The 14799-nt window shown below is 39.7% G+C and overlaps 1 protein-coding gene across 2 annotated transcripts; it reads left to right on the forward strand.

The window, feature by feature from the left end:
• The first annotated feature begins 1838 nt into the window (after nt 1-1838).
• ECHDC2 (enoyl-CoA hydratase domain containing 2) lies at nt 1839-14604 on the forward strand. Of its 2 annotated transcripts, XR_007775493.1 has the most exons (11): nt 1839-2065; nt 4650-4717; nt 6435-6522; nt 7067-7153; nt 8517-8609; nt 10569-10625; nt 11027-11214; nt 11323-11440; nt 12482-12532; nt 12855-12902; nt 13894-13944. XR_007775493.1 is itself a non-coding variant. In XM_050962444.1 (10 exons), exons 1-10 carry the CDS (start codon nt 1927-1929, stop codon nt 13969-13971), a joined length of 897 nt encoding a protein of 298 aa, XP_050818401.1. In that variant the 5' UTR covers nt 1863-1926; the 3' UTR covers nt 13972-14604. The 2 variants fall into 2 exon arrangements, 1 of the variants encoding a protein (XP_050818401.1); XM_050962444.1 differs by lacking the exon at nt 11323-11440 and having other exon boundaries at nt 1863-2065; nt 13894-14604.
• Nucleotides 14605-14799: the final 195 nt, after the last annotated feature.

A 14799-nucleotide genomic window follows, 5' to 3' on the forward strand; every position in this document is an offset into this window, starting at 1 on the left:
TTACAAATGCTATAGATGGATAGATTTAATTTGATTATAATTAGATTCTAAATACTATAAAATATTGTTAAATGGCAGCACTCTACCCTTCAGGTTTTTTTCAGTCACTATGTTGGTGTGACATACCTGAAAATAATGTATCAAATTCCCCCTCTGCTGGTCTGATGAAACCAGCACTTAACTAACCAACACTATTCCCACGCCTGTGCTAATAACTGGATGTAAGCAAAAAAGTTATCCAAACAAGAACCTAACCAATATATAAAGATACGCATTCATGCTGCAAAAGCCCTGAAGCTGCAAACTGTTTTGTGTGGGCAGACCCTAGCACCCATGCAGAACCATATTGACTTCAGTGGGTCTCCATATGACTGCAAGGGTCTACCCATGCAGGTCTCATTGCAGCATCAAAGCCTAATACAGTCATACTGAGAATTTTCTTTTAACATCTGAGAAATTAATTTGGGTCTTTTACAAGACATAATCTGAGTTTTAGAATTAAAGGATAAAGGGTGAGCCCAGTTTATATTCCATGAGCTCCCATGGGAACTAACCTATCATGGGAGCTTGTTACAAGTCATTACTATCACATATATGTAGAACTTTCCAGTAGAGTAGATGGAGGTCTGCAAAATAGCTCTAACAAGGAAATTTAAAGAGCCTTTTGCAGTCTGTAACTATTGTCAAATTCAAATAGCAAGTCTGGCAGAAATGTCCCTTGGAAAAAAATGGATAGCCAGATTACCAAATTATTACATTTTCAAATATTAATTGTACAGCTCTGAGAAGTTGTTGTGTTGTACAGTTGATACATTCCTCAATAATAATAATTAATATCATGCTTAGCACTGTACATATATTTGTTAATTAATCAACACACACCTGTGTTGGTAGGTAAGTATTAATATCCCTATTTTATAAGTAAACTGAGGCAGTGAGGGTAAGTGAATTATTCAAGCCCACAAAAGAAGTCAGATGTAAGATTAGAACTCAGGGTGGTATTGTTCCCCTATAAATTATGAGGAATAAATCATATCTTGTGACAAAAAGGCAGTTCCTGGCTTCTAGTCCTGTACATTAATGGAGTTATGTTGTTTCCATCATTGTAGCAACTGAGCATCTCACAAACACTAATGAATCTGCACAACATAATACTATATTATTATTATTTATTATTAACACATATGTGAAGTTTTATTGTTCCCATTTGGCAGATGGGGGAGTAGCACAAAGAGATTAAGACTCAGATCCTTTGGGAGTTAGGTGCCTAAATACTGTTAAGGATCTGGGCCTAAATGACTAGCATTTTTTTTCACTAACATTTTTTTATAAAAATGTTTAGATGCCGTGAGTTTTTCCTTCTGGATTAACTTCCATTTTCTTTCTAAATTAATTAATTAATTCTGATCCCAAATGAGTTATTTAGTCCTTAATGACAAATGAGTTATTTAGTCCTTAATGAACCTCCGCAATGCTTAAAGAAAGGGTGGCAGGATCAAAGCCACAGGTTTTGTAGATAGCAACTGCCTCTCATAGAACCTGAGAGACAAGGTGGATGAGATGATATATTTTATTAGATCAGTCTCTTTGGTGAGAGAGAAAAGTTTTTGAGCCACACACAGCAACATGTCACCTCTCCTTGCAGTCCCTCAGTATTTCCTCCCATTTCTGATCGTAGCTTCCCACCATAATTTAAATAAATCAGCAACCTTTTCTGAGCCCCCTTTTCTCCCAGTAGGACAGTGGGTCTTGCCTCCGGCTCCTATTAAATCAGACCCAAGCCCAGTTGCAATTTTGCTGGAGTGGTGGGTCCTACTTTCCCCTGCCTTCCGGAGGCTGCAGGAAGCATTTCCGCCAGAGGGTGGCGCAGCAGAGCTTCTCCCCAAACCTGAAGGAAGAGGTTTGAAAGCCTTGCAAAACAGCACAATGCTTCGGCTGGGGAGAGCTGCGTCTGGGTGCAGGGCGCTCGCCGCTCCGCACCCCCGAGGGGCCGGCGGCCACAGCAAGAGAGCCTCGTCTGGGGGGAAGGAGATCCTGCTCAATGTGCACGGCGGGGAAAGCAGCGGTGAGTCTAGACTCGACCCTCCAGTCCCATGGGAGGAAGAAGTAGAAAGTCCGGTGCTGGCCAGGCAGCTTCCTCCCCTACAATGGAGGCAGGTGCAGGGTATCAGCTCTCATCCCCTATCCTTTCCCCCTGCGCTACTCACGTCTTGGCCCACAAAAATGACTCCGTTTTCCGAGCTACACCAAGTAACTCTGCTTTCTCTCCTCCCTACCCCGAAATCGTAGCTGGCAAATCTTCCCCTGAAGTGTGCGGAGTGTGGAACTGCGGCTGTCCTCCAGGGGAGCTGCAACAATCCAGAAACGGAGGAAGCCCCAGGCTAGCTACAAAACACACAGTCCAGTGTAACAGCTGCTAATAATCATGTGCCCGATCATGATCTGACCCTGCCAGGCCTGTATAGGCAGGAGTAAACTGTCCAGCAGCCAGATTATAACGAGCATTAAGCCAGCTAGAGACGGGACTGGTCTTTATTTTGAACCCATTTCTAATGCACTCTGGGCCTATCCACACACTATGTATAGGCCATATGGGCAGTATGTTCTGTAACAAAGCAGAACCAGGAGCTGTTGTCAAACTGTATGTACTTATTGATAGATAGATAGATAGATAGCAGAGATGGGGCAAAAAACAATTCACATCTACCTCCGAAAAGCAACCATGTTAGAGGATCTGGTTACAAATGGGTAGCTCCTGACCCTGTGTCAAAGGGACAAAATATATTCCAACTGTCACCGTGAACAGGACTTAAATCTTGGACTTGGCAAGACTTCAGTGTAATTCAGGAAGTTGGCTGAAACACTGTTTAGATCCATCTACTCTACTGGAAAGTTCTACATATATGTGGTAGTAATGGCTTGTAACAAGCTCACATGATAGGTTAGTTTTTCTATACTGCAGCTGGAATTTTACTGATTTGTGCTTGGGCTCAGAACACCATGTTAAAGTGATTATTCAGGTTGCAAATTTCATAAAGTTCTCTATAATCTTTCTGTCCTACATGGTGTCCTTTATTTGGTCCACAGTTGGCTCCTTGGTACAACTACAAAGACCCAACACAGATGGGCACCAGGAAAAGAGCTGTGCAGGAAGCGTGCAATGAACTTGAATATACATAATCTGTTCTCTACATTCACTCTGTTTTATTTTTTCTTCTGATGTCAGTAATGTACAGTAATAAAGGTGGGATAACCTCAGGACTAGAGAAGAGTTGCAGGTCAATTTGAAGATAAGGTAATGTGCCTGTCCACGAGGTCAACACAACAAGCTTTCAAGGAGGTTAACTTGTTCTGGGATTTGCAAAACAGGTTCTCTAGCGTCTTCTGCAGTGTTTTGGTTTTGTACAGTTGTCATAGTGCTAGCTTCCGTTGTAGCCCTGTGCCAGCTGTTGCACGTCTTTATTGCTAGTTGACTTTTCTCTTCCATTCGGTCGATGGTGATGTCATGCCAACCAGCCAGTCACAAAGGCAGTGGTTTAAATGTACAGATCTTCCAGCAGTGTAGAAAATACCAACATCGTATATTTTGTTGTGGCTCTTCATATACAGCAGCAACATGATCATAGAGCAAATTTGGAGCTGGACAGGACTAGGGTCAGGAGATCTAGTTTCCATTTCTTGCTTTGCTACAAGTTTCCTGAGTGACCTTGGGCAAGTCAGTTCACCTCTCTGCCTCGCTTTCCCTAGCTGTAAAATGGGGATGATACTTCACAACATCCTGTGATGATGGGAGACCTATTCATTCTCACTCATGAGATGCTCAGAAGGTGATGAGCACAATAGAAATGCATGTAAATAAATGAATAAGTTTATTAATGCGCACTCTTACAGAATGTGTGGGGTATTGGAAATGGAACCCATGTCCCCTTTCTGTTCTGCACCAGTGAGAACTTTAGAATTGGCTTCGCTACAGCACATCACTTCTGAGGCTGTTTTTCTTTCAAGAACAGCATGACACGGAGAAGCTGTATGTTAATATTCTACGGACAATGTGTTGCCTTTTTTTGCTGGACTTTGAGAACCTTGAACAAGGCCCCTGATTCTTAAACTAGTGATTACACAAAAGGCTTAGTTATGAGAAATGGATTTGCGTTTTCCAGATGGCTCTGGACAGTGAACCATTACTGATATTGTCCAGTTTGTGCTGTTCTTCTCCTGTAAGCAGTAGGTATGGGAAGATGGTTTTCTCCATTCAGGAAAATACCTGAACAGCTAATCCAAGCAGGAAGATAGTGTGGGAAAGGCAGAACAGCATGCAAAATGGTACTGTTACATGGATATATTCTGTTCTTAGGTTTAAAAAAAATGCAAAGAACACCTGGAACTGCCAAGTTGGGCAAGAGGTCCACTTTTAAGTCAAAGGATTATTTATCTACATTTTTGCAGTATTATGTAACCTCGCAATGATTCCGTAGTACTGAATTTCACAATGGGGCCTGGAGGGTTCCATTTAAAACTCACTCACTTAAGCAGCCGACTTTATATTTTAAAACAGTACTTGGGGCTATTGTTGCAAGAAGACTGGCCATGTCAGATGTAAATTGTATCTTTAAGCAAAATGTAACTGAAATTGTTTCTTTTTACTAAAGGAATTGCTGAAATCCTGATGAACAGAGCCCATGCCAGAAATTCACTGGGAAGAGTATTTGTTAATGAAGTAAGTATATCTGCTTCTCTATCTCTAAACCTAAATATTGTTTAGAATTGTGATCAGTATCTAAATAGTATCAGAGGGTAGCCGTGTTAGTCTGGATCTGTAAAAGCAGCAAAGAATCCTGTGGCACCTTATAGACTAACAGACGTTGTGGAGCATGAGCTTTCGTGGGTGAATACCCACTTCCTCAGATGCATGTAATGGAAATATCCAGGGGCAGGTATATATATGTGTGCTAGCAAGCAAGCGCTTGCTTGCTAGCGCACATATATATACCTGCCCCTGGATATTTCCATTACATGCATCTGAGGAAGTGGGTATTCACCCACGAAAGCTCATGCTCCACAACGTCTGTTAGTCTATAAGGTGCCACAGGATTCTTTGCTGCTTTTACAGTATCTAAATGTATCCTGTAGACGTAAAATGGCCATAGTAATTGTAGAAGAGAAAACTTAAGCACCCAATCACTTTGTATTTTGGTTTTTTTTTTTTTAATACTATGTAAGACTTTACACATACGAACTAATTCTCACCACTCTAAAGAGGCTGGGCAATAGGTTAAGTATAGTTACTCCCATTTTACAGATGGGGACACTGCTACATTTTTGTTGGATGCGCCTTCCAGAGCTGCAGTGTCTCCTTTTCCCCACATCTTGGGGCACTAGGAGCTCCTGGGCATTCTCGATCTCAGGTTTCCACTGTCTATCAAAGAGGAAAAACTTAGAGCCTGTTTTGTTGCCAGCTAGAGAAAATGAACTCACAGATCAGAGATGCACCAAAATAAGAAGCAAGAATTTAGAACTTTGAACTATAAAAAATATTTCTGGATAGGGGGCAAGATTTTACTGGCTTTTATAACAACACTAAATGATTCCATTTAAAGAGATGCTGCCATGATTGTTATGGCAAAAAATATATGTGCCTTCAGAATGGTCCCATCTTTTTTACTTTCAGAAATCTCCCTGGTATTTACTATTGGCAATCTAATCCTTGTTGTATCTAGTATATTATTTTATTTTAATCAAATATACAATTTACTGTTAGTCTAACAGTGAATTTACAGAGGTTCATTCACTGACAACCAGTTGTGTGTTTGTTTTCCTTAATATCTGTCCTGCAATAGGACTGGGTTTCAGAATCAACAAATGGAAGGTGTCTGGAAGGTATCAGAACTTCACCCCAAAGCAGCTCTCCATGTAGGTCCATTGTTTGGGCCTAACAACTTGGGCTGGGTTCAGCTTGATGGTCTAGGCCTACTGAGGTGAGGTACCATGTGTGAGATCCAATTCTGAGACTAGTTATGTCCTTTGTTGCTAGGCCAGCAGGGGCTGGGAGTAGTCAAAAGGCAGCTTAGTCCCTGGGGAAAGGAGACTTTGTGTTGGTCATAAGCAACCCCTCTGGTCAAATTGGGGACTGACCTGTTTCAGGGGAAGCCTTGTGCAACTCTGAAGAGGAAGGACAGTCAGGGATGCAGAAAAACTCTGTGGATGGGACTGAGAAGAGGGGAATCCTAAGAGTTTCAGGAGAGGCTTGTAGAAACCATGTGTGGAGCAAGGACCGTCCTTGAGGCTGACTTTCTAAGAGATCCTTATGCCCACAGAGAACAAGGAAATTAAACTTTTATCAAAATATAGGGGTCTTCAGTCATTTAAACATGCATAGCAATTGAGATGCTTGACACATTGTTTTTCTTAACTCCTTTTCTTGATTAAACTCTTAGCTATTCAGAGTTCTAGAAAGTCTCCGTTGTGATGAAAGGATCCGCGTGGTAGTGTTTAAAAGTGAAGTAAAAGGCGTGTTTTGTGCAGGTATGTAACAAATGTTCTGTGACTTGATATTAAAAACAGATACTTTTAAAATTATGTTCTACAGATTAGACTGCTAAGCAACAGATGTAAAAACAAACTTAAGGAAATCAGTTTGACTTTGTGGGGTAACAAGGAACAAACCATTGCCTTGTCCTGGCTAGGCATATGTAACTCCCTGCTTTAGAAATTGAGACCTGAGCAGGCAGAGCAAGGTACACCTGAAGACTAGCTCTTCTCTCTTTATATTACCATTTCTTTCCAGTTAGACCCATCGGCTGCTCATAAGAGGGCCCCTACCTTGCAATTTTGAGATTTAACCTCCTTAGGCATAGGACTGTCTAAAAAAGACAGCAACAGAGCAGAGCACTCCACAACCATTCTTAACGCCTGAATGTTTGAATTCCAGGGATGCCGCACCTATGCTCCAGCAGTCTAGAGAGTTGGCATTCCAAGATTGCTTTTGAACTTAACTCAAAAGTAGGCTGCTCAACTGCCTAGTACCTTTCTTCTATCACTGAATTCTTTGTTTTCCTCCACACTTTAGGTGCTGACTTAAAGGAGCGTGCACAAATGAATGATACAGAGGTTGGACACTTTGTTCACAGGCTGAGAAGTTTAATGGATGAAATTGGTAAATGATCAGTTATAAAACATGTATTTCTATATATGCCCACACTGTGGGGGGCAGTCAGTGGTGCTATATCAGGGAAACTTCATAAGGATACCTCCCCTAAAACGGTAAAACTCATCCATTCAAGAGACGGTTCTTGGGGCCTGGTCTGAGACTGTGGAATGAACTTCCATCTAAGGAACTAAGGACTATCTTCTGCTCCAAGTGCAAGGTGCGCCTCTTGGAGCTATGTTCTCTAAGAGAAATAAGAGCAGCAAATACACTCTTTTTTTTAAAAAAAAACAAAAAAAACCCACTTCATAGCACACAGAGTTCTCCCTCAGTGGGAGAGGATATGAAAGAATGAACCAGACATGACAGATGTTAGTCATGTCACTTAATGCGTGATACTGGAAGATGCTCAGATACTACAGGGATAGGTGTAATACAAGAACCTATGTAGAATAGTAAAGGAGCTTGGATCATTGAGTCCATTTCTAGTTGGACTAGCCTCTGAAGATTTTACCTCTTTTTAGACAAGAAGTGTGAATTGCAGTCAGTTCTCTTCTTGTATTAATGAATTGTTCTCTTGTCCCTGGAGGGAGATATTTTAGCTAGATGTTTAAAACACAAATGAATCTGACTAGCATATCAATCAAAGTAACAGTAAGAAGAAGATAAATGTATTATCCAAAATACCTGCACCCATATGGGACTTTCATGTTACAAAGCACAAAGGGATGTTTGAGGGAGTGTTGTTGAGTAGTTAGAACCAGGAACTTCAAGATAACACTTCTGGATTCTGTTCCCAACTTTTCTATTCACTCAGTGTGATTTGGTTTTGTTCTTTGCGAGACGTACTTGACCACCAGGTGCCTTGGTTTTCCCAACTTTAAAATGGGAGAGATACTCACCTAGCTCAAAAGTGTTGGGAGGCTTAGGTAATGTTCATAAACATACTAAATGCAGCATGTAATGGTCAGCTGAATTGGACAGCAGTAGGGACTGACCATTTGTAGCCATATAAAATGGAACATGGAGAGTGACTCAGAGTGTAGAATCTGTTAATTGATTTTTCATTGTAACACATTAAATGTGAACATCCAGTTATCTCCATTTCAAGGAGGCAGAGCTTTAGTTTGAGGAAAACAAACTTTGTTTTACATTTCAGTGCTTTATAATATGGAATTATTTTCAGAGAGGAGGAGGAAGGAAAAAAGCACAACTTTTTACCATTTGAAGACAGTTTCCTTGTTCCTTTTGACTTACTGAAATCATTGTAGCATCGTACCAAACTTTGAACATTTGAGATATAATTACATGAAACACTCACTGAAAATCGGCTCCTGTAATTAAACTTTCAAATCTCTTTTGTCTTTAATAGCTGCACTGCCTATGCCCACAATAGCTGCAATAGAAGGCTATGCATTGGATGGGGGATTGGAATTGGCATTAGCGTGTGATCTTCGAATAGCAGGTATGTGCACTGCCAAATATGGGATATTTAAAGTAATCACTAGGTTTAGTTAAACAACATTTGAAAATAAGCTAAAGGCTGTTTGGTTCCCTTTCTGATAAGCTAAGACAGGAACTTGTGTAATGTAGGAAATGAATAGGCACTTGCCTAAAATTTTGGTGACATACAGCTGTCTCAAATAGTTAAATGTCTTTTGTTTAAAAGGGAAAACAATTTTAGATGAAGTATCAATATGAGTTACACTAAAATTCTCTTTGAAGGGGTTTATCTTCTGTTGGTGGTAGGGGTATATGGTTAATGCCCACTAACAGCAGGTCTATTGGGTGACTGATCAGTTCTGGTTTGGTCTAACCTACTTTTAGCAGTGAGGTCCCTGCACATTGATGAGAATAGACCCTTTAGAAAGTACATCAACAGAGGGAGTAGGCCATCCCTATGTACTGGTAACTTGCACAAGATCAGAGAGCTGCTATTTCTTTTCAAAACACCTCCATTATCTCAGATCATATGACAGTTTTACTTTATCATCCAGTGAGCTGGTGTGCACAAGTCTGATCTCAGGCTAATTCCAAGCCTAATCCAGACAGAACCAAAACCACCTCCCCACTTGCATCCATTTCAGGGGGAGTAAGAATCTCTTCTAGAGGCTCCCAGTCCAGTGAGGTACTGCAACTTCTTCAGTGCACCCTGCCTTTTAAATAAGTGTCCCCATATAACTCTCATAGTGCTCCCAGATTTCCTTCTTATTGTTTAATATCTCTAGTAAACACAGCATATAAATTAATGGGTGAGGTTTTTTTAAAAGTTAGCAAAATGCTTTAATTCCTACCTCCCTCTGAATCTTCGTATCACACCCTTAGTCCCCTTTTTCTTGGGGGAAAAAATGCCAAATTTCCTGGAAGCAGTCAGCTACAAAGTATATTTATGTCCAGGCTGCTCATCACCTAACTTGTAGCTGGGGTTGGTTGGCTGTAGCACCCATCCTCTCTGGCTACCTGAAGTTAATGTTGTAACCTGGCCCATCTTATTCCTGAAATCTCCCAAAATGGCAGTTTGGTAACTTAATGCTCCTTTAAAAGATAAATTTTCTGATTGTACAACAGACACCTCCAAGCTGTTTGTCTTAAACAGCTTATGTCTTAAAAAAATTCAATAAGAACTAGCATTTGAGGCTGGTCTTCAGTTGAGAATGGAGAGTCTAGCTGCAGGATGCCCAGACAGAATGAATGCTAAAGATAAACTTTGCACAGAGATCACTTTCCAGCTGGCATCAAAATTTCTCTTCTTTTTGTGGAACAAACTTGTCTGTGTGTGTGTCTGTGTGTGTGAGAGAGTGTTTAGGCCAAGCTCCGTAGCTCTAGTTTGCTCAGCAAATAGTGTGCCCCAGTCATAAGCAAGTCCACACAAATCGCAGAATGGGACTAATCACTGCAGAGACACTCATTTTAGTTGCATTTTTGATACCTTTCAATACAAACTGATGCGTGTTTAGCGTGAAAGGAATGTAGCCACTTGACACCATTGATTCTAGTGCAGGGATCAGCAACCTTTCAGAAGTGTGCGTGCTGAGTCTTCATTTATTCACTCTAAGGTTTTGTGTGCCAGTAATACATTTTTAATGTTTTTAGGTCTTTTTTTTTGGTAAGTCTATAATATGTAACTAAACTATTGTTGTATGTAAAGTAAATAAGGTTTTAAAAATGTTTTTAAGAAGGTTCATTTAAAATTAAAATAAAATGCAGAGCCCCCCGGACCGGTGGCCAGAACCTGGGCTGTGTGAGTGCCAATGAAAATCAGCTCACGTGCCACCTTTGGCATGTGTGCCAGAGGTTGCCTACCCCTGCTCTAGTGGGATTCATCCACTGGCATTCTCCGAGTGAAAATGATCTTAGTGTAATGTTAACAGCTATCTTCTGTTGTGAGAAAGTAACTTATTAAAAAAACTTTATTTAAAAATAGCTTCATCAGCTAAAATGGGCCTGATTGAGACCACCAGAGGACTTCTTCCAGGTGCAGGTAACCTATCTTCATTGAATCTTCTAATATTTTCACAGTTCCATGTGAATTTTACTTTAGGGTACTTGAAAATCCTTTCAGATACAAAGGAAGTGTTATCTAGGAGCCAGTGCAAGGAGCAGGGGGTCAGAACTGCCGCATTTCTGAGCTCTGCTACTGACTTCCTGTGATCTTAGGAAGACATTTCACCCTTTCATTTTCCCCTTTATACAATGTGTGAATACTTGTTCACTCCACCGAGGTGCTGTGACTTAATGTGTGAAATGTTGAGCTCCTCAGCTGACAGGCTATAGTGCATAGTACTTCTAAAACACCATGTTTTTCACATGTATAAACAGGTAACACGAGTGGTTTTTGCTATTTGTTTCTCAGAAAACCCTAATGTGGTATATTGTCTTAAGGTGGAACCCAACGCCTGCCCCGCTGTATTGGAATAGGTCTTGCTAAGGAACTCATTTTTACTGGCAGACAAGTTAATGGACAACAAGCACTCTCAATAGGATTAGTAAACCACACAGTGCCACAGAATGATGAAGGGGATGCTGCTTACCAGAGAGCATTAACTTTAGCTAAAGAAATTCTTCCTCAGGTCAGTATTGTTTATTTGGCTCATATGTTTTGGCTACTTTGTGGGACATGGCTAGCTTCTTACCTCTTCCATGAAATATTAAAATCTTGGGACTTATTTTTCTTAAAGCATCTTCAACCCAGATTCAATTCAGTGCATGTGCAAATGATGCAATGTAGACATCTACTGTTGATTTGTGGGCACAATCAGACCTCTAGTTGTCATTGCTTACACCAGCAAAAAGGAGGTAAGCTTTGAAAATTACACCTTTGAAATTAGCGTGAGAAATAGAATTTTTTTTTGTTTCCTTCTCCTGAATGGGATCTGAATGACTCCATCAAAATAGCCTTCATCTTCTCCCACTCCATTAGCTGTTGTATTTTACTTCTATTAGGAATGGTAGGAGACAACTAACGGTTCCTTAGCATTAGAACATAGATTATTATTATTCTGTGCATCAAACACATATGACCATCATACACTGTACTGGGACTGCTCTCTCTAAAGTGGTGGCACTGTACACATCCAGCGTAAAAGTAATAACTTTCAATCTGCTTTTTGTCCTGCTAATTTGTCGTGCAGTGGTACTTAGCACTGCTGCTGTTTCAATGCAAGCTGTGAGCGCACAGTAGCTCTGACAGTCAGGCCATATATTTAGGCACTCAAGTCTGAAAACTTTGGCTTGAATACTTAAAAGTACATTCTGTTATGAACTGTAGACAGTCTTAGCTTTTTTGGCTATATATAGTATTAGCTTTACTGCAAACTCCTGAGGACAAGAGCCTGCCTTTGGAAAAAGCTGGGTAAATAACTGACTTCTCAGTTTGACAGTTCCAAAAAAATAAAAACAAAACAAAAAAAAACATGGTTTTGGGTTAAACTGACAATTATTTTTCAAAATTTCCAGATTGTCAAAACAAACAATTTAGACTTCCATTTTAAAATGACCTTTTTTTTAAAAAAAAAAGGTAGAAGTTGAAACATTGTTCTGAAAATATTGAAACGAAAATTTTTGTTTTTTAAGGGGGGGGTGCAGTTCCTTGTCAAAAGAGAGACCTAAACATGAATTTAAAAAATCTTGCCGTTGCCAAATCTCTATTTATTTATTTTTTTTGCTGAAAGGTGTGTGCAAAACATTTTGCCCTGCCCTATTTGGAAGAAAAAATAATTTTAGGAAAGTTCTATGGACTGTTACACAGGAAGTCAGACTAGATCACAATGCTCCCTTCTGACCTTGGAAGCTTTAGTGTACGCTGAAGTGACTTCAGTTATCTATCTTGTTTTAAAGGCTCCCATCGCTGTGAAAATGGGTAAACTGGCAATAAACAGAGGAATAGAGGTAACTTTTTTTTTTCTTCAAAAATTGAAGAGCCACTTGTAAAAATGTTTAGAACAGTCATGAAGAAAGTTCTGTAAATGGATTCTAATCCCTGTTTTCAATAAGGGATCAGTCTCTTTGTAAGTGACTCCTGAGGCATGAACAAAATTAACAGTTTGGTAGAGCAGGAGTCAGACTCCACGTTAGCTGTAAATACTAGAACAGTAATGCTAGGGTTAGAGTTAGTAATTTAATACTAACTCTGACATTTAATCATGGAAAATACTCAAGGGTACTGCACTTTGAATGCTATGTACTTTTAGAGATCACTTTTTCCCTTCAGGTGGATATTGCATCGGGGATGGCTATTGAGGGAATGTGTTATGCACAGGTATGTTATCGTAATTTTTTTTTAAAATCACACTACATTTCCTAAATACTGTAAGAGCCTCAACCTCCATGAGATAATGAGTTTAATGGCTAAAACTCATACAAACATTTGAAAACTTACTGAAGTCCCTTAGCGCTTATCTATATTGTAGCTATTGCAGAATAACTATCCTGCAATAACCTCATCTGTGGACACACTTACTCTAATCCACTTCTGAATTAGTTGAACTGATTCAATCTTAAATCACAAAAAGGTATACACTTACTCTGGAATAATAGTGTCCATGCTGTCTTTGCAGCATAAGTCTTCTGTTTTAAATTCACACCCTGACTTATTCCACAGTAATTTTCTTGTATAGGCAAGCCCTTAAACATGGATTTAAGTTTTACCTTCCCATTAACAGGGTTCCTCTGAATGCTAGTTGGACTCCTGTACCTGCCCCAGACTGAACTTGGTCCATCAAGGCCCTAACTCGATCATCTTACTGAATAAGAATTGCACGTTTTACTAGATTTAGCCATATGTCCCCATGTATATAATTTCTAGCATGGGCCCTTACATTGTAGTGATTTGGGAGCTGGTTGAGTTGGACACTAGGTTCCTGTTGTACTGTATGTATCAGAAGGTTTTCTGGTTAGGTTGAACACAATATTTCAGGAGCATGCAAGACTTCTCTTCCAGTGGAATATTTTCTTATCCTCAAAAGGCGTTATTTTGGGCTTATGGATCTTACTGTACATAATGGAGGACAGTGCCATTAAATTCAATGGCATTGTCCATTTGGATTGCACCAAGTACTAGTGCTGTGCCTTGCACTGAAAGTTATTTAACCTTTTCCTCCTTGTCAGATGTGACAGTTGACCTTCTTTCTTCCAAGATGTTGATTTAATATCCATAAAAGCTTTTACTTCTAAGTATATTGACAGTGATTTCAATTCAGTATTGGCTGCCTAACTTTACAAAATAAACTGTTTTTATTGTATTAATGCAGAATATTCCTACAAGAGACCGCCAGGAAGGAATGGCTGCCTTCAGAGAGAAACGTCCACCTCAGTTTATTGGGGAATAGCCCTCCAAGGATTTCCTTATTCCAGGGCATGATTCTTTAGGAAGTAAAATGGAGGTGCGCACTCTTAAACTTATTGGAAATTATTAAATATTAAATTCTACAAGCTTAATTCTTTGCCCTGGACACTGCTACAGTCCTGGACACTCCATAGAAGACAGTTTTACAAGGATAATTAAGGTATTGAACAGTTTCATTAACAGAAAAACAAGGCTTTTTAGACAGTAAGGCTATGAATGATTAAAATCATATAGGAGACTGAGATTGTACACTAAGCTGTCAGGAGAGACAAAGCCTTCTGCTATTGGTCCAAATCCAGATCAGGTTCAGTGAATGAAAGACCAGTACAGTGGTCCAGCTGAAAGAATTTGTCTCAGTTCATTTAAAGTAGGCACTATACCTGCTTGTAACTACAACAGATAGGCCAAATGAGTAAATAAGTTTAATGCCCAAACTAGCCTCTTATACCTAGTACATGTGGGTGTTCAGGCCTGAAAGGCAAAGCATAGATTGCTGTTGGTCATGGGATCAGGCTAAATTAATTTCAGAACTCACTACCAGTTTTTTTAATGCAAAGTGACTTTGTTTCTTCTTTATATTGTATGTATACCACAAATAAACTGTGCCTTAATTCTTTGTGTGATTTGCTGTGATGTACTTGGTGCTGGCAAGGACCAGTAACTTGCTGTAATATTATAACGAGAAGTTTCCATGTAAATACTTCCCTTTTTAAAAAAATATTTTCACTAACATTTTTCTATTTTAAAAAATATCAACTTGGCCAGGGCAGGAGTAGTACCTGAAACTACTTTACTCAGTTTGAAACTGCCA

This window comes from Gopherus flavomarginatus, chromosome 7, assembly GCF_025201925.1.
Source record: "Gopherus flavomarginatus isolate rGopFla2 chromosome 7, rGopFla2.mat.asm, whole genome shotgun sequence".
In the NCBI taxonomy this organism is placed as follows: domain Eukaryota; kingdom Metazoa; phylum Chordata; order Testudines; family Testudinidae; genus Gopherus; species Gopherus flavomarginatus.